At 37.5% G+C, this 23,507-nt stretch overlaps 2 protein-coding genes across 13 annotated transcripts in view; one reads left to right on the top strand and one right to left on the bottom strand.

Annotated features, from left to right (window-relative positions):
• Positions 1-3,433: 3,433 nt before the first annotated feature.
• On the top strand, positions 3,434-22,760 carry LOC113645430 (proline-rich protein 5-like). 5 transcript variants are annotated; one of them, XM_027151030.2, is made up of 10 exons: positions 3,434-3,573; positions 7,157-7,216; positions 11,999-12,112; positions 12,877-12,957; positions 14,573-14,621; positions 15,919-15,976; positions 16,761-16,852; positions 17,142-17,282; positions 19,417-19,555; positions 19,723-20,970. In XM_027151030.2, exons 3-10 carry the CDS (start codon positions 12,009-12,011, stop codon positions 20,289-20,291), a joined length of 1,233 nt encoding a protein of 410 aa, XP_027006831.1. In that variant the 5' UTR covers positions 3,434-3,573; positions 7,157-7,216; positions 11,999-12,008; the 3' UTR covers positions 20,292-20,970. The 5 variants fall into 5 exon arrangements, with proteins under 5 accessions (XP_027006831.1, XP_047660075.1, XP_027006830.1 ...); XM_027151029.2 differs by lacking the exons at positions 3,434-3,573; positions 7,157-7,216 and adding exons at positions 10,824-11,012; positions 11,166-11,210; XM_027151032.2 differs by lacking the exons at positions 3,434-3,573; positions 7,157-7,216 and adding exons at positions 11,031-11,210; positions 21,228-22,760 and having other exon boundaries at positions 19,723-20,053.
• A 692-nt stretch (positions 22,761-23,452) lies between these two features.
• The window catches only part of LOC113645422 (protein PHTF2), a 35,661-nt gene continuing 35,606 nt past the window's right edge, over positions 23,453-23,507 (bottom strand). For all 8 annotated transcript variants that reach the window (XM_047804115.1, XM_047804113.1, XM_047804111.1 and 5 more), the window contains one exon: positions 23,453-23,507. This exon is cut by the window's right edge and continues 1,449 nt beyond it. The gene's annotated coding sequence lies outside the window, so the exon portion shown is untranslated.

Genomic DNA, 23,507 nt, shown 5'->3' with positions numbered 1-23,507 from the left:
GTACATTTAAGATTTTAGTAAGTAGAGTTCACAAGAAAGAGTATTCAGAACATTGCAATCAAAATAACCATAAACATATTTGGTGTGTTTATTGTCATAACATATAGTGGTTTTTCAAGTGGGTTGTTGATTGGAAGATTGGGTTTCAAGACCCAACACTTCCACTGTTGGGCTCTTGAGAAAGGCTCTGACTGCTCCAGGGGTGCTGTATCATAGCTGACCCTGTGCTCTGACCCCAACCAAGTTTCTGTTAGCTCTTCAAAGTGATCTATTGGTTTAAACCAGCTTAGATGATGAATATACTAAACTGATAACTTTAGATTACAGGTTTTCACAATCTTAAAAAAACTGACACCCCAGTTTAAAGATACATGGCCAAAGAAACAAAGAAACAAATAAATAAAGCAAATATTATGTACACATCTATAGGACATTGTAAATAAATGGAAAGAAAGAAAGAAAGAAAGAAAGAAAGAAAGAAAGAAAGAAAGAAAGAAAGAAAGAAAGAAAGAAAGAATGTTTGCTTTCACCAAATATGAACATCTTGCTGCAATATTATTTTCAGACATAAAACTTTTTCCTAGGCGCTCTTCCGTGAAATTCATATTTTTTCAGTCTTTCTCTGAGTGTGCTGTCATGAACATAAACACTTAATGTGCTTATATAAGCCTACATAACATATCTCATATGATGTACCTCTGTGATTTTCTTTATATCTTTGACCTCAATAGCAATTGTCTTGAAGCCTTTCAATTTGTAAACAATCCTCACTGTAAAATGGTGAATTTTAAATATCTGGAGACGTCTTTACAACCCTTTTATTTAATGAAAGTAACAATTACTGAAGACACAATAGAAAGGTTTCTGATGGAATAATTCACTTTTATTACTTTTTGTACTTATTTTTAAATATAAATCATTGTGTACCAAGGCATTCAGCTCTCTCAACTCCTACAGCCAGCAGCTATGTGCGAGTTGGACAGTGGGTTTTATTTAACACTGAATTTTTCACTTTAGTAATAAAGCCGCTCTAAAAAATATATATCAACTTGGCAAATTTGCCTATGCAAGGCTCAGTACAATTGATTATAAATTTATAAATCTTGTGTGGGAGGTGATGATATATCGTTTTTCCCCTGTTGGGTCAGGTCTGAAACTTAAGGTAACTAAGCAGTTAAACCTGTTGAAAAAGCCAGTGGCATAACCTGTTGAAAAAGCTGCACCAACTGTGCTCATAGAAACGTCTTGTTAGCTCTCACCCTTGACAATCGTCCTGCTCTAGTACAAATACAGTTTGTGGGTAAACATGCCAGTCCGATGGATATATTTACCCCAAACAGTTATTTTAATGTTGATATTGTACTGCTCTTTTATTCAATAGTAGTATTCTGAGTACTGTATTTACAATATAACTGGAATCAGGACTTTACTGTAATGTTTGATGAGAATATTAAATGTATGATTTTATGGAATTTTCTGCTACATAATTGGCTGATTAGACAACTGCATAAATGTGCAGGTGTACAGGTGTTCCTAATAATAATAATAATAATAATAATAATAATAATAATAATAATAATAATAATAATAATAATAAATTTATTTATTTATTTATTTATTTATTTATTTATTTATTTATTAGGTTTCCTCCGGGTACTCCGGTTCCCTCCCCCGGTCCAAAGACATGCATGGTAGGTTGATTGGCATCACTGGAAAATTGTCTGTAGTGTGTGAGTGTGTGAGTGAATGAGAGTGTGTGTGTGCCCTGTGATGGGTTGGCACTCCGTCCAGGGTGTATCCTGCCTCGATGCCCGATGACGCCTGAGATAGGCACAGGCTCCCCATGACCCGAGGTAGTTCAGATAAGCGGTAGAAAATTAATTAATTTAATTTTTGCTTTTATTGTTTATTTGTATTAAAGTGAGATAGGCATGGCACTGAACGTTAAAGACTTTGCTAATAGTATTGAAAAGGGGAATGTGGAGCAGGCTGACGAACAGGGATCTTTAAGTCAAAACTAGGCAGTGCTGATTGGGTTTTCCTACTGTAGTAATGTTACTTTACTCTCTGCTGGAAAAATAAAAGCTAATTAAATGTTTTGCCAAAAAAAATATTTTTACAAATAATAAATCAAAACCAAATACTTAGATATGAAGAATGTTCTAAAGGCTGTGTTAAAGCCAGCATTGTCTCAATTTTCAGAAACATTATTATTATAATAAAAGTGTCACACACACTGCATGCCAGTTTGCACAGCGATTGTCATTATTATGGCTACATTACTTTTACCTGTTAAGTGATGACCGGTAATAAAGAGGGCAGGAATGTCAAAGTGACATGTTTTCACAACAGCTATGTTTCCTTACATGTTGCTAGTTAAAGCATTACATGGTGTATTTGGTATATTCTGTAAAAGAGCATATTACAGTAAGTGATCTTTTATTCAGATAATTGATCTTTTCTTTCATAATCATCTTCAAAATGTTACACTAATTAAAGAGCAGCTCCAGTTAATTTTTATTGTTATTCTCACTTCTTATTTTAAACTCCATCTGCATCACAGGCTCCTGATTACATCACTGGTGAGCAGAGTCATCTGCATCATGGCATGTCATTGTATTAAATTCTCTGCATCCACAGTAAAACTTTGAATTTGGCTATGCTGTAATGAATGCTGCTTTGCTCTCTCACATGTCATGTTTTTACTCTGCTTGGGTTTAAATATGAGGCAATTATGCATGAAATACAAGTTAAAAGTTAAATTGTTTTTTGAAGCATTACATCTGGTGCCATGTAAATAAATAAGAAACCTGATACACAGAAATGAGTTTTGTGCACAATATATTTAATCAATCTCATACATTATATTTGGTTTGAAATTGTGGTTTTAAAAAAAAATAAAAAGTTTTTATGAATCTTTTATATCCTCACTCACAGTAAGAAAGCACCTCCCATAATAATATGAGAACTGCCTTTACAAAGATAATGCAGAGATCAAAAGGAGTGTCTATAAACAGTTGACCAAATGGACTTGTGTCATGTTAATGATAGAATAAATGTCATGCTCAGACAATTGCATTGTTTTGCTAATATAGTCCAAATTTATATAGTCTTAGTAATATCAGTTCAGGAAGTTTTTCTTGCCACAATCCCCTCTGATTTGCTCACAATACTGTAGGTACAATAACATTTCTAATATATAACCTGAATTTATAAATTTCTATAAAGCTGCTTTGTGATTCAAATAAAATTTAATTCAAGTTGAAGGACAAAAAAGTCTTCAGCAACGTCTTATTTTTATAGATATTGTATGCACAACATTTGTCTTCAGGTTAAAATATAACTGTGTGTATTGCAGCACATTGATAATACAGGATAAACAACGCACGCGCTTACAGGTATACAGGATGCACGCGCACACACACGCGCGCACGCAGGTAGAGATCGAGGCAGCAGCGCGCGCGCTGGACTGACAGCTAGAAGAAAAGTCTGTGTCTTTTTTTTTTCCTCACAGTAAAGATTTATAAATAAATATCAACCCTGTCGATCAGAGCTCATCTCCTGATGGACACGGTAGGAAAATGTTTAACAATGATATTGTGTGTGTTCAGCTCTTACTGTGGACACAGTATATAGTGTACAGTGTATAGTGTATAGTGTATAGTATATAGTGTATAGTGTATAGTACAGTATATAGTGTATAGTACAGTATATAGTGTATAGTGTATAGTGTATAGTACAGTATATAGTGTATAGTGTATAGTGTATAGTGTATAGTACAGTATATAGTGTATAGTGTACAGTATATAGTGTATAGTGTATAGTACAGTATATAGTGTATAGTACAGTATATAGTGTATAGTGTATAGTGTATAGTGTATAGTGTACAGTATATAGTGTATAGTGTATAGTGTATAGTACAGTATATAGTGTATAGTACAGTATATAGTGTATAGTGTATAGTGTATAGTGTATAGTACAGTATATAGTGTATAGTGTACAGTATATAGTGTATAGTGTATAGTGTATAGTGTATAGTACAGTATATAGTGTATAGTGTATAGTACAGTATATAGTGTATAGTGTACAGTATATAGTGTACAGTATATAGTGTATAGTGTATAGTGTATAGTATATAGTGTATAGTGTATAGTACAGTGTATAGTGTATAGTACAGTATATAGTGTATAGTGTATAGTACAGTATATAGTGTATAGTGTATAGTACAGTATATAGTGTATAGTACAGTATATAGTGTATAGTGTATAGTACAGTATATAGTGTATAGTGTATAGTACAGTGTATAGTGCATAGTGTATAGTGTATAGTACAGTATATAGTGTATAGTGTATAGTGTATAGTGTATAGTACAGTATATAGTGTATAGTGTATAGTATATAGTGTATAGTACAGTGTATAGTGTATAGTACAGTATATAGTGTACAGTGTATAGTACAGTGTATAGTGTATAGTACAGTATATAGTGTATAGTACAGTGTGTAGTGTATAGTATAGTATATAGTGTATAGTGCATAGTATAGTTTATAGTGTATAGTTCAGTATATAGTGTATAGTACAGTATATAGTGTCTTATAGATGTATAGATCTGTTGTCAGTGTTAAAGGGGCAGTTTACACACATCCTGTACACAGGAAGATCACTGAATTCTAAAGAACTTAACTGTGTAATTTACATTTACATTTACAGCATTTGGCAGACGTCCTTATTCCGAGCGACGTACATAAGTGATTTAATCATTGGATACATTAATGCTGGCTCACTATGTAAAATACTTAAGATACCATGAGTTTAAAACATTTTTCAAAGATACAATGAAAAAGTTTTTTTTTCTTTTTTTAATATAAATGCAGAAAATAGGGAGAGAAGTGCTAGTAAGTGCTCCTGAATAAGTACTGTAGGTCTTCAACTCTTGTTTGAAAATAGCCAGTGACTCAGCTGTCTGGACTTCTAGGGGAAGTTCATTCCACCACTTTGGTGCCAAAACAGAGAAGAGTCTTGTAGTATACTTGCCTCTTACCCTGAGAGATGGTGGACCCAGTTGAGCAGTGCTGGTAGATCGGAGGGACACTGTAATGTGACAAACTCTGGTCCATACTGTGGATAAATAAATACAGAATAGTAAAAAAACAGACCGGTTCTCATCTCTCTCACCTGTTGCCTCATTCTGAGGTTCTTATCCAACTTTACCAACCAGAGTAAATGCTATGGATTAGATTAGTCAGTGGAGTCAGTGTCTTATCTTACAGCAGTGTTTATGGTGCGTTAAACTCAAAGACCGCAGGTTAAAAACTCCATGCTGCCACATTTCATTAAAAAATGATTAACTAACATTCAAACTATCTAGACTTTACTGCACAGTGTCAACCCTTTGAACAGTGCTCTGGAAATTGGCTAATAGGCATTATATACAACACAGTGTAGTAGTTTTAAACATGAAGAAGAGCTGTTGAAATACTGATTACTTTACCTACAATTTACATTTAAATTGTTATTTGACTCTGTCCCACGTATCTAAAGAGTTATTATTGCAACAAGCACTATTAGACATCCACAGAGCAAAGTTTTTTCCAATGAGTGAGGAAAGGAGATAATAGGATGGATAATCTCTGTACATCAGAAATACATATACAGTATGAATGTATATGATCTGTTTTTCCTCAAATGGAGTTACTTTAGTCACTTAGGTTAGTCACTAGATAGCATAAGTCATATGTTACTCTTGACTTGATTGTGTAATTTGTTTTTTATTTAAGTGTAACAGCAAATGCAAACGAGAAATTTCCTATGACAGGAAATATTAAAATAAACAAAGTAAAGCAAAGTAAAACATTTTCCAAGACTAAATAAGGAAAAGAATCAAAGGAAAAATACCAGAAACATTTGTGGTATGTGGTTCTTGATCCCATAACAGTTGTTAACAAATATCCTAAATGTCTAACTATTCTTCCCAGTATGCTGTGTTACATTCCTCCTTGTTACATTTAGGCCAATTTAGATTTAATTTGGAGTCCGATGTGGGGAAGGGATGATAATGCATTATGACCAGAGTAAAAGACCAGAAACTATCAAGATGTCAGATGTAGCTCAGAAGAAATTGATCATGCTGAAGATCATATCATAGACCTTCCCAGATCTGGCCCACCCTGTGGATTTCAGCTTCCTGTACCTGAAAATCAGTTAATGCTGTTGTCAATGGATCTCACTTAGGCTAAAGATTGGAAGAGGATGGTTCTTAAGTTTAGTCTGTCTCCACTTAAAATTTCTTTTCTATATAACCTCAGGGAGTTTTTTCTTGCTATCGCCTTGTCATGAGCAACACGATATCATTTATATAGCAGAATAGGGTGTCTAAGACTTTGACAGTCCTGTACACTGTACTGCCTGTAAATAATACAAACATATCTAATTATTATATTAACATTAACTCACCAATGTGTATAGGGCATGACATGATTTTTTTAATGAATTGATTATTTTGGTTCCTATAGTTTTCTAAATGAGATGTTAGTTGATTTTAGGTCATTTTAAGGTTTTCATTGCCACAGATCTCAGATATCAGTCTCTTTAATCAGTTTCTATTGTTTTGAGAATTGGTACCTAGTTCAGAAGCGCTAATATCTTATATTGCTAACAGTAAGAGAAACCTTGGTTTTATTTTTGAATTACAGCATTTTATTTAGATGCAGTGTGGCAACTATCATGGAATAAGAACATCCACATCATCTTTATGCTTTCTATTTTTTAAGCAGGTTATCAGGATAATTGAACAGGATTTTTTTCTGCCCAGATTAAAGAGAACAAAGATACAATGACTGTGGGTGGTCCTGTCTGGAAGACTCTTTTTTGTCACATGTCAGTTGTTCAATTGTGGTTTTACCAAACGGTGCACTTTGCACAGATGTATGTAGGAACTAAAATCCCATTGTGACTAAAACCTTTGAGTGGGAGTGAGGATGCATAGGCAACTAGGTCCATGTCCATACTGTATGGTACTGTACAAAGCTCCAGAGTGCCTGCTTTTACAAATTATCCACCCCCAGGAATTTCTTCACTATTCATGATATGCATTTATTGCTGTATTTTTTCTTTCTTTCGCTACTGCAACATGTCATTTTAATTTTACATTTGTTTACAGACAGCAAACAGAAAGCATCCACTTTGAATCTGCCTGAAATCTTTACTCAGAAAAACAAACGTAAGTAACATATGATTTTTGGCATTGCCAACCCTTTGGTTTATTTAATGTGTTTAGTTCAGTATGTATTTTTTAATTAGTTTTTCATTTCACTTATGCTAGTAGCACTCTGATGATGACTTTACAGTTGCAACCCAGATACTTTGTTCTGGTGCTAGTACAGCTAAAATTTGGAGCTCTAAAATTGAAATGGTAACTTATTAGTCATTTTTAAGGCACTTTTAGTGGGTCATGAATAAAGATGAATTAATACAGAGCCCTTAGTCAAGTTCATAACTATACTCTAGGCATCTCACAGAAATCTGGATATAAATGTAACTTTGTAAAGTCGTTTATGCTGAAATAATGGGCGTAACAACAAAAATTCAATAATGAGTACATGCCTTAGGGCCATCTATACTGAATTTCTTTATGATGTGCTGACTTTCTCTAAAACAGCTATTTAGGTGGAAAAATTAGTAATTAATTGAGATTTCAGTATCCAGAGGACCCTCTGTGAGCATCATTTGTTAACCTTTATGCTCATTAGAGGTTCACCAGAATGTACACACTTGATTTAAAACTGACTGATTTGTATTAAATATAGAAGTGTACTGAAGAGCTGACATGTGAGATCATCACCTCCTCTCATTTCAAACATGTCAATCATAATCTCAACTCTTACTGGTGTGCACATGAATCTCCTAGAACTTGGTTAGTTTAATGAATGCTTAGAGTCATGTTCTGATAGAATTTTAAAATGTAGCCCTATAGAAACTATTCGGGAAAATAGTACCCTGGTACTCCGGTTTCCTCCCCCGGTCCAAAGACATGCATGGTAGGTTGATTCGCATCTCTGGAAAATTGTCCATAGTGTGTGATTGTGTGAGTGAATGAGAGTGTGTGTGTGCCCTGTGATGGGTTGGCACTCCTTCCAGGGTGTATCCTGCCTTGATTCCCGATGACGCCTGAGATAGGCACAGGCTCCCCGTGACCCGAGAAGTTCGGATAAGTGGTAGAAAATGAGTGAATGAGTGAGAGAGATAAACTAAATACAAAATGAAAAACACTGTTTACAGTAGCAGAGTTAACCAGGAATAAATGCACCAGCAAATCACAAATACAGTTAGCATGAATAGTTTTAGAGGTTATGTTTGTTTGTTTGACAAATTTGAAGATAACGTGCAGCATTAACTTAGTCAGACAGTAATGTAGTTAGTAATGTAGTTAGCATTAACTTAGTCAGACAGTAATGTAGTTAGTAATGTAGTTAGCATTAACTTAGTCAGACAGTAATGTAGAAAGTAATAAAACCTCATTGTTACAGTGAGTAGAAACTTATAAAACAAATACTGCAAGAACAAATCAAACCTCTATTTAAACTAAACAAACAAACAAACAAACAAACAAATAAATAATAAACTTCTCCCTTAGCACAGAATATGTGCATAAATCATTTAAGCTAACAAGAATCAAACCAAATCAAATTAATAAGCCCAATCTTGACCCTTGTCAGTAAACTATGGGCTAATACAAAACCTCCACTTTATCTCTATGATCCAAGAAAAGGGTGTAGCATAGCAGCTAGGCTCATATTTGTAAAAGAATAACATGGAAGCTTCCAGTCCTCATCACATTATTGAGACGGAGCTGGTTAAAGTGGTAAATGCCCTACTGCTAGCCTCCACCCACTTGCTGGTTGAGCTTGTGCACTGATCATATTAGAAGGGGTTTGATCTTTTTTTTCTTTTGTTAAAATAAATGTATGGTCACATATTTAAGCAAACAAAGTTAAGTTTCTGTTCTCAGCTCAATGCCGTTTTTCATACTTCTCTGGGCACAATTGTTCATGGTCTAACTGCTATGCTTACAGGTGTTTTAATTAGGACCACAATGAGCTGGAGTAAACTTCATCATCATGTATGTGATTGCTGACCCCAGTCTCTCATTTGAAGCTCATGCAGAATAATAATACTAGGAAATATTCCAAAGATAAGGAATATAATGTCACTACAAGTTCATGCTTTTGTCATCTCTAGACATTTTAGTTACTTAAAAAAACTGTTGAATGTTGAATTTAATTACATTTAATTGAAGCCCTAGATGGGGGAATTCAGAATTTTCCAATGTTCAGAATTCACAATTCAAAAATTGTTTATTTAACCTACTCTACTACTACCAACCTAGTTTCTAAAGACGAACTTCACCTTTAGAGCAAGGAAGTAACAGCGCTCCCTGCTGGTCCTGCTGAATGACGCATCAGGGAATTACACACAAGCCTGCAACTCTCTCTCTCTCTCTCTCTCTCTCTCTCTCTCTCTCTCTCTCTCTCTCTCTCTCTCTCTCTCTCTCCCACTTACTCAGTTAGCGCCCATTCACTGACACACAGATGTACATGATTTAAACCAATGATGTGCATCTGATTGTTAGTCACTACAAACATTTTACTCTTAAAAGTCACTGTAGTCTGGCACTGTAGTCTATAGTATCATCTAGGAGTCTGTTGTATCATCTGGTGCTGTGTTCCGATTATAATGTTCTGCACTAGTATTCTAATATTCAGTTCTTTCTGTACCAACAATCTCTTCAAAAAAATAAAATACTGTAATAGAATCTTGCAGCACTCATGAGTTCAGTGGCTGATGATGATATGCATTTCATTATTATTTATGTATCTATTTTTCAATGTATTGAAAGTCATTGCAAAGCTGCATTTTGCAGTTACATACGATAAGGTTTGTTCATGCATCATACCACAGTTCTGCAAGACTTGACCACTGTTACTGCTCTTGAACACACACTTTGTGTGTATGTGGGTTTCCTGAACAAGTGTGTCAGTGGTAATGGTCTCAATATATTCATGTGTTGTGAGGGTATTTCCTGTCTGAGCTACAGAAAGATGGAAGAGATAGAGATAGAAAAAGCGATCATGAGAGAACAGAAGTGAGAGAACAGAATAAAGGGGAATTAAGAAGGGACTCGATCTAGTTTTGTTTGTTTCAAGCATTTATTTCTACTGTAGAAAGATTCCAATTTATCTGCCGACATTCAAGCTTTAGCTTGAAATTGCCTAAAATAAATGTAATAAAACTTTTGATTCTTTTCATAATAATCTCATAATGAGCATTTGACCTTTATTTAAGCCATTTTCATTTACTAAGATGTTTGCTGATGTTGATAACAATGTTGATCTTTGTCTATATTATTTCTTGTTACAGCACAACACAGCACTGTAAACTGCATACTGTTTACTATGGGACACTTCCTTATCATCTTTTTTGGTTAATAAAAGTTTATTTTTGTACCTTACCAGATCTTATGAGTAAGGAAATATTTTTGATTTGGTAGAATGAAGAAAATTTGGGAAACCTATTTGCTTTCCTTATGTCGGTTTAGTTTAGTAGTTTAAAACCAACTCTGTTCAACTCACTGAACTTAAAAACTGCATTCAGAATGTCATTCTTTCATCAATGCAGTCTTCCTGCTTATTTAGAGACACTAACTTCTGTGAACACACACACACACACACACACACACACACACACACACACACACACACACACACACACACACACACACACACACACACACGTTCATGCTCCCTCTCTCCCTTACTTTGTATTCAGCACAGTATTCACCTCAAGAAGCATTTCCTGTGTTAGACAATGCAAAGCTGAGCTTCTCTTTTGTTGGACGCAGATTTTTAACTTGGTTTTGAAGAGAGATTTGTCATGCATGCCGGGAATGGATCTGTTGCTCTTCCTCCTTAAACTATCTCACTTCTCTATCCTTATAAATCATGGCACTGTTTGCTGAAGTGAGTATGTACGGATCTGTTAGAGGAAGTTTGACTTGGGGAGCACTGCAGTCTGGCTCACACCATTCTGTGGGGTTTTCACTGATGTAAAGGCTTTTTAAAGAGATTATCTTGCTGGTTTTAATGGTGTTGTTCCATTGATTATATTCAAAGCCTGAACATGGAGTGGAGTTATGTTCTACCCATTCATTTAATGGAGTAAGTAAATACATGGCATTTTTTCCTTGTTTTTAAAGGTGTACTGGGTTTGATGCAGTAACTGTATTGTGAGTGAACTAAAATGCTGAATGGTGTGGAAATTCAAACAGACTGTGGCCATTGTTTCAAACTGTGGTACTTTATGTAGCGTGTTGGTTGAATGGCCTCTGTGTATTTGTATGTGGGTTATATTGGTCGCCTACTAGGCTTTTTTGTTTGATTACTAGAGTGTGAATGCACTGGGTTTGGACTGAGTCTGTGTGTGTGTGTGTGTGTGTGTGTGGGGATGGCATGAGAGAGAAAGATCAGGATTGGTTTGAGTTTGATTGTTCAAGCATTTAGTAGGTTTGTGTAGTAAATAACTAATCCCCATTCTCCTTCCTCTTGCCTGTAATAAATTCTCCTCTCACTAATTTGACATATCTGCTGTGTGTGTGTGTGTGTGTGAGAGAGAGAGAGAGAGAGAGAGAGAGAGAGAGAGAGAGAGAGAGAGAGAGAGAGAGAGTGTGTGAAAACTTCATACATATGGAGAGGGGAAATAGTGAAAGAAAAAGGCAGAGAGAAAGAGTGTCAAAAACGTAAGGCTGAGAGATGGAGAGACAGACACAAAGAGAAAACCAGAGGAAGGAAAGAGGAGTGGGTGGAGGCAACCCATACCTTGCAACAGTGCCGCCTTTCTTTCACTTCTCTCTCTATTGTGTTGTATCCACTTATTGAAGAAGTTCCCCGTGTTGTTCTTCGCTTGCCGGTAACTTTACAGCAAGTCTCACCATGCGGACTCTCCACAGGCTGAAGCTGATGAGTTCGCCGAGCCTCAGTGAACTGGGCAAGACTGAAAAGGCTGCTTTGGAGGATAGAGGCACTCAGCAATGCAGGGCAGGGGCCAACGTCATCTGGAATAGGTATAAAACACATGTTTACTGCAGGGAATTTTCTGCAATACAAGACTGGATTATACATAACTACTGCTGATGTCTTTAGAGCTTTACAATCTGGTTGCAGCAGTTTAAAGTAATTATGTTGAATTATGAAGGTCTCTTTTTGTCCCTGATTAATTTTTTTCCATAAAAGTCATCTATGGAGGAGAGTTAACATTGTTTATAACCATTTACTCGGGTAAGTACTTTCAGCTGTGCTTTTGATGGACTGCATCTCCACACTCTTAGTGTTAACAGCTGCTTCTTTCACTCTTATTCTGTGTGCATTTGTGTTGCATTTGCTACCTCCTTTTCTTCTCCTGGCTCCTTGCACAGACATATGAGCATACATGCATATTCAAAGGACATCTTTTAAGGAAAATCCTCTAAAATGTTTCCTCAAGCACAGATGCACTTGCATGTCTGTTTGAGCTTTGGTCTTTATGGTCCGTAATATCCAACTAAGCATGTTTAAACATTAAATAAGTGATGTGGCTCTGTGGTTAATTCAGGGTCAGGGTTTGGTGCCACTACGTTACAGGCTCTGCTTCAAAGAAAGAACACATTCCATTGTTTTCTCTGATTTTCTTTCACACACACACACACACACACACACACACACACACACACACACACACACACACACACACACACACACACACACACACACACACGCAAGCTGAGTGTAAATGGCTATAACACAGTGGGCTGATGATGTGTGTTTATTGTGTGTTTTTGCATGTTTGTAGTATCCATAATGCAGTAATCGGCATGTTCCAGAAGAAAGATCTGGGAGACAATGAGCTGTACTCTTTAAATGAAGGAGTCAGGTATGCATCATGAACTCCAGACCTTCAGTGTTTCTCACACTCCTCATCCACATCCCGTCCAATTCCACTGAACGCATTTACACTTTACACTTTACACATTTACACAGATTTTTCCATAAACTATTACAAAACTATTAAAGAGCAAGTCAGAATCAAGGTAATAGTCAGGCTCAGGGTAAGAGTCAGGGTTGGAGTCAGCATTAGCCACAGATTAGGGAAAATATACTGAACCATATGAAATGTATTCACTGACTCTTAATGATGAAATATAAGGACTTCATTGGAGTCATTATAAGTTTGTGACAGTAGGACATCAGCTTCAACTGTGTTTGATATATCCAAACCGGTTACTGGTTCTACCAGAAGTAAACACACATAGAAATGCCACTATTTTTAATGTTTAAGATTGAATGAAATAGTTCAAGAGTCAGACAAACCTGGCAGCTTTCCTGCCATGCTTCTCTTTATTATTTACCATTCGTTAACAACCAGTCAGCCTGCTTACGTGGAGCCTATTTTAAATAAAACCCTTCTTGTAGTTCAAAAATGTTGTTAGAATCAACATGAAAAACCTTCCAATAAGCTGAAATGATTAAAATCTCAACCAAGAGCAGAAATAATTAATGACTTGTTTAATGAGCACTTAGTTTTGAATAGTTTAGCTTCGGTAATATCAAAATAATAAACAATACATTGTTCAGTAAAATTAGATTTATTGGAATACAGGCAGAAACACTAGTTTACTACATAAAAAAACTTTAAATAGGGAGAGGACGAGTGTGTGTGTGTGTGTGTGTGTGTGTGTGTGTGTGTGTGTGTGTGTGTGTGTGTGTGTGTGTGTGTGTGTGTGTGTGTGTACGCTCTGTCCATGCATGTCAGGGTGCACGTTCACACTGAGTTTATGAGAATGAACAACTGTGTGAGTGAAGTGACCTCCTGGTATTTAGTTCAGTGAGGAATACTGGGTGAAATAAGCTTATAGAGTTTGAGAGGTGGACGGCCAGCAATAGAAGTTATAACATTATTTCTGATGATCCATTTTTTACTTTGCTGGTTGGGGGTTCGATTCCCGCCTCCGCCTTGTGTGTGTGGAGTTTGTATGTTCTCCGGGTACTCCAGTTTCTTCCCCCGGTCCAAAGACATGCATGGTAGGTTGATTGGCATCTCTGGAAAATTGTCCGTAGTGTGTGAGTGAATGAGAGTGTGTGTGTGCCCTGTGATGGGTTGGCACTCCGTCCAGGGTGTATCCTGCCTTGGTGCCCGATGACGCCTGAGATGGGCACAGGCTCCCCGTGACCCGAGAAGTTCGGATAAGCGATAGAAAATGAATGAATGAATGAAATTGGAAAAACAAAACAGAACGTTCATCTAAACCAAAATAACAAGAAAATCTTCTACAACATACTGAGAACAAAGTCCTTTTAAAAAATAAAGAAAAAAACCCAATTTGTTAATTATTCTCCTTCATTTTCAGTTAGCTGTCTCTCAGTCTGACTCTCTTTCAGTAACTCAGTACTCTCATCTAATTCACTCTCTGTTCATTTAATGTCTCATTTTCAAGCTCACATGTACTCAGTCTGTTACTCTCATTTACTACCTGGCTTTTGTGCTGCAGGCAGCTGCTGAAAACAGAGCTGGGCTCCTTCTTCTCAGAGTACCTGCAGGTAAGAACCTGATGTTTATTAACCAGCTCTATTCTCAGCACAGCATTGACCCTCACATGGTACTGCTCACACACACACACACACACACACACACACACACACACCCAGACCATCCATGTTCTCAGTTTGTTTTGTGGATGTGAACTGATCTTGTTAATACATTATTTACAGTATTAGTCAACAGTCCAGTTGTAGCTTAGTTGCCAGATCCAGGATTTTACTTCGGCTCTCTCACCGAATCGCTACACATAACTCAGCTTCATATGGCTACGAAGAAATTGTGCAAACATATCTCTACAATTTCTTCTGTAAAATCTTTACCCAGCAGTAACCTGTTAATCTTTGATCCAGCAAACTCATCAGGATAAAATGAAGAGTTTTAAATGTACATAAAACTTAAAAAAAAAAAAAAAGCATAAAAAGCATAAATGGCTGCCCACTGCTCCGGGTGTGTGTTCACGGTGTGTGTGTGCACTTTGGTTAAACGCAGAGAACAAATTCTGTATATGGGTCACCATACTAAGCCGTATGTCACGTCGATGTGTTTATACCAGTTAAAGACATCACATGAGCTTCATTAAGTTGAGCAGCTATAAGATGTGATTATTACTGAACATGACCCTAAAGGGAGCAGCTATTAGTTAATGTTCTGAGTTATAATGTAATGTTATACTCAAGTTAATCACACGGGGGCACGTGCACGACAAATTACCAGGTGCTGCTATTAGACACTTAGTGGTAATAGTGTGAAAGAGCTACATAAAGCTCCTACACAACAAGTGACATGACATACGGCTAAGTATGGTGACCCATACTCAGAATTCGTTCTCTGCATTTGACCCATCCAAAGTGCACACACACAGCAGTGAACACACACACAGCAGTGAACACACACACAGCAGTGAACACACACACAGCAGTGAACACACACACAGCAGTGAACACACACAGCAGTGAACACACACACACCCACAACCTTAAGATTACGAGTCAGACTCTCTAACCATTAGGCCACGACTTGCCCCAGACAAGAAGCTTACTTTCTACAAAATCATAATTTTAAGTAAATTATTAGCAAACTGAATAGAGTTCATATTTATAAATATACAAACTAGGGTTTTTTAATTTAATTCTAAAACATCATTTAAAAATATATTTTAAAAATCTTTATTATTATTATTATTAAATCAAACATTAAGTACATTTTTAATAAGTATACATGATTTATTTCACAGAAGGATATATGTATATTGAACCATATATACTTAAAAAAATTATATATAATAAATTTTTACAGAACCAGCTTCTAACCAAAGGGATGGTCATCCTGCGAGACAAAATATACTTCTATGAAGGTAAACACTTTAAACCTACAGCCCACATCTAAAGTTTAGTTTTTATCCTGAAGATCAAACACACGTCTCTCTAATAGTGTCACCCATATGCACTAGTCATGAACCAATTTAATGCAATCAGGTGTGTGTGTGTGTGTGTGTGTGTGTGTGTGTGTGTGTGTGTGTGTGTGTGTGTGTGTGTGTGTGTGTGTGTGTGTGCGTGTGTGTGTGCATGTGCATGTGGGTGTGTGCGTGTGTGGGGGTGGATTTATGGAGGTGTGTGGGTGTGGAGGTGTGTGTGGGTGTGTAGGTGTATGTGTGTATACAGTATGTGTGTGGGCGTGTGCGTGTGTGAGGGGGGTGGATTTGTGGAGGTGTGTGGGTGTGGAGGTGTGTGGGTGTGTGGAGGTGTATGTGTGTATACAGTATGTGTGTGGGCGTGTGCGTGTGGGGGGGGGTGGGTGGATTTGTGGAGGTGTGTGGGTGTGGAGGTGTGTGGGTGTGTGGGTGTGGAGGTGTATGTGTGTATACAGTATGTGTGTGTGTGGGCGTGTGCATGTGGTTGTGTGTGTGTGTGTGTGTGTGTGTGTGTGTGTGTGTGTGTGTGTGTGTGTGTGTGTGTGTGTGTGTGAATATGATGCATGTTGTGGATTGTTACCATTTCCTTTAAGCTTTAAGAGATTTAGACAGCTCTAGGCTGCACAATGCTCTCACCTGCTTTCACTTATACACTAACATTTTAATAGGTTTAAGAGTTCGAATATGTTTGGAATTGATTTTGTAATAGACATTTTTTTCTATACAGGTCAAAAGTTACTCGACGCTCTGGCTGAAACCTGGGACTTTTTCTTCTGCAATGTTCTCTCAATGCTGCAGGCCATTTTCTACCCAGTGCAGGTACTGCATTGTCTGCAGAAATATCTACTGACTGCATAGCAAACATATTACTCAGAAAAATATGTCACACATAACATGTTATCACTCTGTGTACACATATGGTGTATGTGTGTGTGTATGTGTGTATGTGTGTGTGTGTATGTGTGTGCGTGTGTGTGTGTGTGTGTGTGTGTGCGCGCGTGTGTGTGTATGTGTGTGTGCGCGCGTGTGTGTGTATGTGTGTGTGTGTGCGTGTGTGTGCGTGTGTGTGCGTGTGTGTGTGCGTGTGTGTGCGCGTATGTGTGTGTAGGGGAAGGAGCCCACTGTAAGGCAGCTAGCACTCCTGCACTTTCGGAACATTATAACCCTGAGCATTAAGCTGGACGATGCTTTGTCTCGTCCCAATGCTTGTGTTCCTCCTTCCATCATACAAATGCTGCTCATACTGCAGGTAAATATATTTATTCATTACAAACTAACTTACAACTTCATATCCATAAATTATTATTTAATATTTAAGCCTCACCATCTTACAGTCAGGACGAATCGTTTTTTTTTCTCCAGTTCTCAATACTAAGGGTATGTGTAATTGCTCTGTACGTATTTCCCCTGATAATGATCAGACTATGATCCAATCATTTAGCCATTTTCTTTCACATTATACAGTATAAAGTGAAGACAAATTATAATCCTACCTGAATAAGACTAATTCCTTCCACCATTTGAGTGTACATATAGAAAGAGAGAAAAAGAAAGAGAGAGATGGTTAAGACTGTTAAGAACATACATGATATAAAATTCATGGCTGATTGTCAGCATTACACTGATGTTCTGAGGCAAACATTATGTCAATAATCTCAAAGCTTACTGCTTTATTAAACACTACCTCAAAGCAAGATTAAACCCTGACAGAAGCACCACAGTATATTAACAGGACCTCGCCCCTTTTTGCAGGTTCTACATGACCTACCCAACAAAAAGTGGTACAGCTCCCACATATTTGACACACAGGGGTGAGAGAAGAGATTCTCTAGTTTCAGAAACTAGTGTCAGATTGATTCTCGGCCTTACTGGCACAAAGTTACAGAGGCTAGAATGGAAGGTTTTCATTTCCGCCTGGGTTGTTTACCTGATAAACTGATTAATCTTATTTCTCTGGAACATGTTAGGGACCAAATAACAACTGAGGGTCATAACCACATGTCTTTACTTTCACCAAAAAAAATTCAAGTCAAAAGACACAAAAATGTCTTCAATAAAAATATTTTTCTACGGACATGGTCGTCTGGTCCAGCGTTTATTTTATACTTTACTGTATAACTTTGAATTAAAAGACTGCATGCTCAGTTTGAAAGGCCTAAAACACGCAGAGACTCTCTGTCTACATGTCTAGTGTGTAAACAGGCCTGTAACCTGAAACCCTGAGCTGTGAGAGGGACAAAAGGTCAAGGATTACGCAAGAATTCTTCTGCGCAGCTTTTTCACGCAGATCCTGGCAGAGGAGACGCAGCATGTTGCATATCGTTGGAATCGTCTCCTTATTGGCTAAAGAGCTGTAGAGGTCCCGGCCCATTTCATTGCTATTGGAAGGAGTAATTGTCAGTCAAAGGCGGGTTCCCAAAAATGATGTCATGACATCATTGGCTTCTCAGCCGTCTATCTCTGCAATACAAGCACCGATTGGCTCAAAGTGAGGGCTTGTTTGATTCGTTAGGCCCTGGGCTATAAATATTGACGTAGATTTAGAATTGAAACCCCCAATGAGACGTTAGAGCGGCAAAACAAGATGGTGGCGCACTACTGTTTCCAGTTTTCGGAACACAAACGGAATATTTGCGGCGCGACCAAAGCGTTTTGGATTAAAAGGCTTACAGATTTCAGTTCAATGGACCTGTGTGGATTTTTGTGGAATATTTGTTTTGGAAAATATTACCTCAGTGAAGAAAGGGAAGCGTCTAAAGGTAAGGGGAAAACTGGTCTAGCGCCACCTAGGTCAGTTTACTCCAAAAAACTTTTCAAATAGTTTGACGGCTATGAATCATATTATGCTTTGTGTGTGGGCTTAAGAAAATCTTGAGAGTATAAACTTTACTAGGTAAATAGGTTTTTTCGTTTTTTTTTCGATTTAATGCTTTAAAGCTGCAATGAAGCTTGTTTCTGGCTCATCCCCTAGTGGTCACTTTGTCTTCCGGCACTACGGTGCTAAAGAGAGATGTGGTTATAGTAGAGACTGTGGTCATGTTCTATCATGGTTCTATCATCAATTTCTATTCTGTGTGTGTGTGTGTGTGTGTGTGTGTGTGTGTGTGTGTGGGAAGAATTCTTTAGTAAAGAGTTTGTTGTGTGAAAGACTGATGAGCCGCTGTGTTATTGTTAGTGCTGTATCGCAAGGCTAATATTTGGATATTTCTCAGGGCTTCTCTAAAAAGTGCAAGTGAATCAGAATGAAATTTAAGTTGCTCTCCCTCAGTGTCTTTGTGGAAAGATTTAGACCACATTCTGTATTAGGGAACAACAGCTGAATTGCTTTTATTCTGTTAAAAGGAATCACTTTGTTTAAGGAGCTGGTGTGTGGTGTGTTACAGGGGGTGCACGAGTCTCGAGGAGTGAGTGACGACTACTTAAAGTTGGAATCTCTGATCCAGAAAGTTGTGTGTCCGTACCTGGGAACACACGGCCTCTATACTGATGACGGCTGTGTGGCACAGTGCTCCTGTGTGCTGGGTGAGAAAGCGTTTAGCAGTCACACTGCATGATTACTGAAGGACACACTTTCTGACACATGGTTGGATAATGGACATGTTATTATGAAAAATAATGTTTAAAAAACTGTGAAAATGGCTGCACCCTAGTTAACCAGTTTCACCGTCTTTCTCCTTCCTGTGTCATAGAGAAGCGTTGGCAGCGGCACTGGCCCCATCTCGACTCCTCGGGCAGGAACCCTGTAGTGCGCTCTAAAAGCTACAACGTCTCCATGTTGACACCTGTGGCCGAGTACGAGACAGAGCCCACATCAGTGGGCAGTGCTGGAGTCCGACGACACTCTGTGTGCCAGATGACCTTGTGTCAGGAAGAGCCGGCATTCTCCAGCACAAAGTCCAGCCCTGAGTCGAACATCACACCACAGCTCTCGTCCTCTCACCCATCCACAGAACACGACTCGGCTCTGACAGCCTGCAAAGGGCAAATGACAGAAACGTCTCCTCTACCGTCTCCTTCCATGTATCCTTCGATTTTCTCTCAATGTTCTTCAGAGATATTTCAGAAAATGTCCCATGAAGCAGATTCTGATCTGATTAAGGAAGCGGCCTCAATACCCATAGCCTCGTCAAGCCCTGAAACCATCACAGATCAGCTCCTAGAGTCTTTAGACTCAGAATCAGAGGGAATCTTCATAGACTTCAGCTGCCACTGCTCACAATCCTCCAACTTCAGCCACGAGAGTGAGAGTGTGGTCTAGAAAGGCAGCAGAGCCGCAGTGAATGACAGGAACTTTTAATCTCTGAAGCTCAAAATAGCATGAATCGGGTTTATTTCATTTGGTTTTGGGAGATTTCTATATTTCATATTCCTTGTATTTTCATACTAAATATCTGAAAAGCCAAATTTTAACACTTTTTTTTTTTTTTTTTTAAAGGTATTTCTAATTAAGGTCTCTGGGCTCTTTTTCTTCCATTCCTCTGAAATTTATTTTAGAATTCTTGAAAGTGTCTGGATCATTTTCTAAACTTTAATAAAAACATTTTGGGGATTATAACTGTTTAGAATAACAAATTCTATAACAAATTTATCTATTTTAATTACTATTTAATTGTATTTATTTATGTAATTGTTAGTGGGAAGTGATAAATGCACTGATTAGAAGCCCCTAACAGGTGAAGCGGGATGCAAAGAGAAATCCACTGTAATCATTGAGACAGATCTCTTCTTCTTTCTTCTGCCTTTAAGAATGGTGTGATAATCAATGAGGCATTAAATATCAATATTCCTTTTCTGTGTGTGATTGTTTTGGTTGGTTGGTGTTGATTGATTTAATTCATTTGATTTGTCTGATTGATTGATCAGCAGCTGAAGAGCACAGGGAATTAAATGCAGAGAATAAATGTGCCTATTAAAATACAAAACATGTTTACAATACAGCCAGATTCAGTTTGTGTGGTTATCATTAAGGGAAGATTTGTTTGTGTAAAAATTAAGCAGAAACATTCAACCAAAAATTGAACCTTGAATCAATTTCACTTGTTCTTATCAGACTGGGAGGAGCTGCTGTAGAATCTCATTAGAGTAGGCAGAAAAGACACCCCTGCATTTGGTGGAATGAGCTGTTGAATAAATGTTTTCCAAATGGGCAGAATATTCTACACAATATTGTGTTACCATCCTTTACTCCCTCTAGTGAGTTTGGTCCCGTGAGGTTCTCGCTGCCCCTCTGCAGTGAAGCTGCTCAACTGAGAACAACCTGCTCTGGTCTTTCACTCATTCAGCCTCAGCCTCAGGACCCAAGCACCTGATTCTAGAGCTTCCTTATGACGTCGTCTTCTCTCTGCAAGCCCATGACAGTATATATAGTGTACAATAATCACACAGGCTCAGTTTAGCTTCCAAACATGCTCCACAGTGTAGTTAGCACTATAGATGTCTTGGTGTGTTTGCAGAAGGAACATTTGCCAGACTGTGGTGTCGAAGTGATGATACCTCCTCACCCTTCCTCAATAAATTATTTTCTTATTCTGGAATGAACAAAGACCTGCTAAAAAAAAAAATGTCTCCTTTACCTCTGTAGAAGGAAAGCAAGTTGAGGAAAGTCAATAATTCATTAATGTTAATGAATGTTCTTCTGTTTGTTTTTAGTTAGCAAGCTGAAATCTAGATAATGGTAAATAATTTATTTACAACCTTCAGGTTTGAATAAATTATAAACAGAGTAAAGCATAAGTAGATCACTCATAGGTTATGTTCCCTTTTTTTAAACATGAAAACATTAAACTCATTTCATTGTCTATGTTTTATGAATTTAAATATAGGATCGTTTTGTCCCTCATTTAAATACTTTTATTGGCTGAATACTTTTAACTACATTTAACCGTGTAAGATTTTAGCCAGGATGTACTTTCACTCTATCATGTCGGAGTCCAACCCTGTTGGCAGGCTCATGTTTAAGTGTGTAAACTTTCAGACTCGTACAGAAACAACTAAATCAGTGGCATGTGAAACGTGTCTCATCCTGATGTTACAGATGATGCTGTAGCTCAATCTGATGGTGTGAAATATTTATAATACTCTAGAAGTAATACTGCAGCAGCTACTTTAGTTATTAACACACCTGCTGCTTCACACCTTTAAATACAATAGACATTATATTACAATGTATAGTGGGTATAGAAAAGAATCAGCCACTTCAATATAATCACATTAATGTTGCGCTGCAGAGTGAAATTATATATATTTTTTATTTGACATTTCTTTATCCAGCTATATTTCCTCACATAACATCCAAGAAAAAAAAGGAAAAAAATGATAAAACAGAATGACCTGTTGGCTAAAGCAGCGGTCCTCAAACGTTTGTGCACCACAGACCCATAATTCAATACATCAGCGGGAGGTTGTAAATAAACACAAAGTGCATAACACAAATCATACAAATACCACTCAACAACAATAAAGGAGAATCAGTGGGAACTCTGAGCTTAACACACTCACGTTTGTTGATGTGTTGACCTACAATAATTGCATCTGCCCTTCTAGTTCTTTACTTTTGGCTTGTCTGTTAATGCAGGATGCTTTAAAGCCTCAAAGCAGTCTTGAAGTCTTCATTGCCTCATTTGCCAATCTATGGCTACATATTATGCACAGAGGGTTCAGTGCATCACAATTACCTGTTGTTATAAACCCTGTATTTTAAGTATTAAAATAAACTGTTGGCCCCCTTCCTGATTTTTTATTTTTTTTGCACGTTTGTCACACTTTAAAGTTTCAGATCATCAAACAAATTTAAAACCTAACAAGTGTAGTTTATCACACCAGAGTGTAATTTCTCTAGCTACACCCAGGCCTGATTACTTACAGTACATAAGACCTGACTGACAAAGTGAAGTAGACCAAAGGATCCTCAAAAGCTACACATCATGCCGAGATCCAAAGAAATTCAAGAACAAATGAGAGAGAGATTAATTGAGATCTATCAGTCTGGAAACGGTTATAAAGCCATTTCTAAAGCTTTGGGACTGCAGTGAACCACATTGAGAGCCGTTATACACAAATGGTAAAAACATGGAACAGCGGTGAATCGTCCCAGGAGCGGGCGGCCGACCAAAAGACCCCACACCACCACCCAAAGAACTGCAGGCCTCATTTGCCTCAGTTAAAGTCAGAGTTCATTACACCACCATAAGAAAGAGACTGGGCAAAAATGGCTTGCATGGCAGAGTTCCAAGATGAAAACCTGTTATCTTCCACTTTTGTGTTATAAGATGCCCTGAGTAAAGATGGCTGGATTGTGGATTGTGTCCACCTTCATTTCAGGCTGCAAATCTACCCACTGTAGAACCACAAGACAAAAAGCTTTCGTTAAAAATATCAATCAAGATTTGAGGTGAGAATTAAGCACACAAACGTGACTTGTCCATTCAACCAGAATTTTAATATGATAAAAGCAGTTCAAACAACACGATCCTCT

This window comes from Tachysurus fulvidraco, chromosome 19 (genome assembly GCF_022655615.1).
Source record: "Tachysurus fulvidraco isolate hzauxx_2018 chromosome 19, HZAU_PFXX_2.0, whole genome shotgun sequence".
Taxonomy (NCBI): domain Eukaryota; kingdom Metazoa; phylum Chordata; class Actinopteri; order Siluriformes; family Bagridae; genus Tachysurus; species Tachysurus fulvidraco.
Note: the sequence above shows the minus strand (reverse complement) of the source record. Positions and strands in the feature narration are given on the sequence as shown.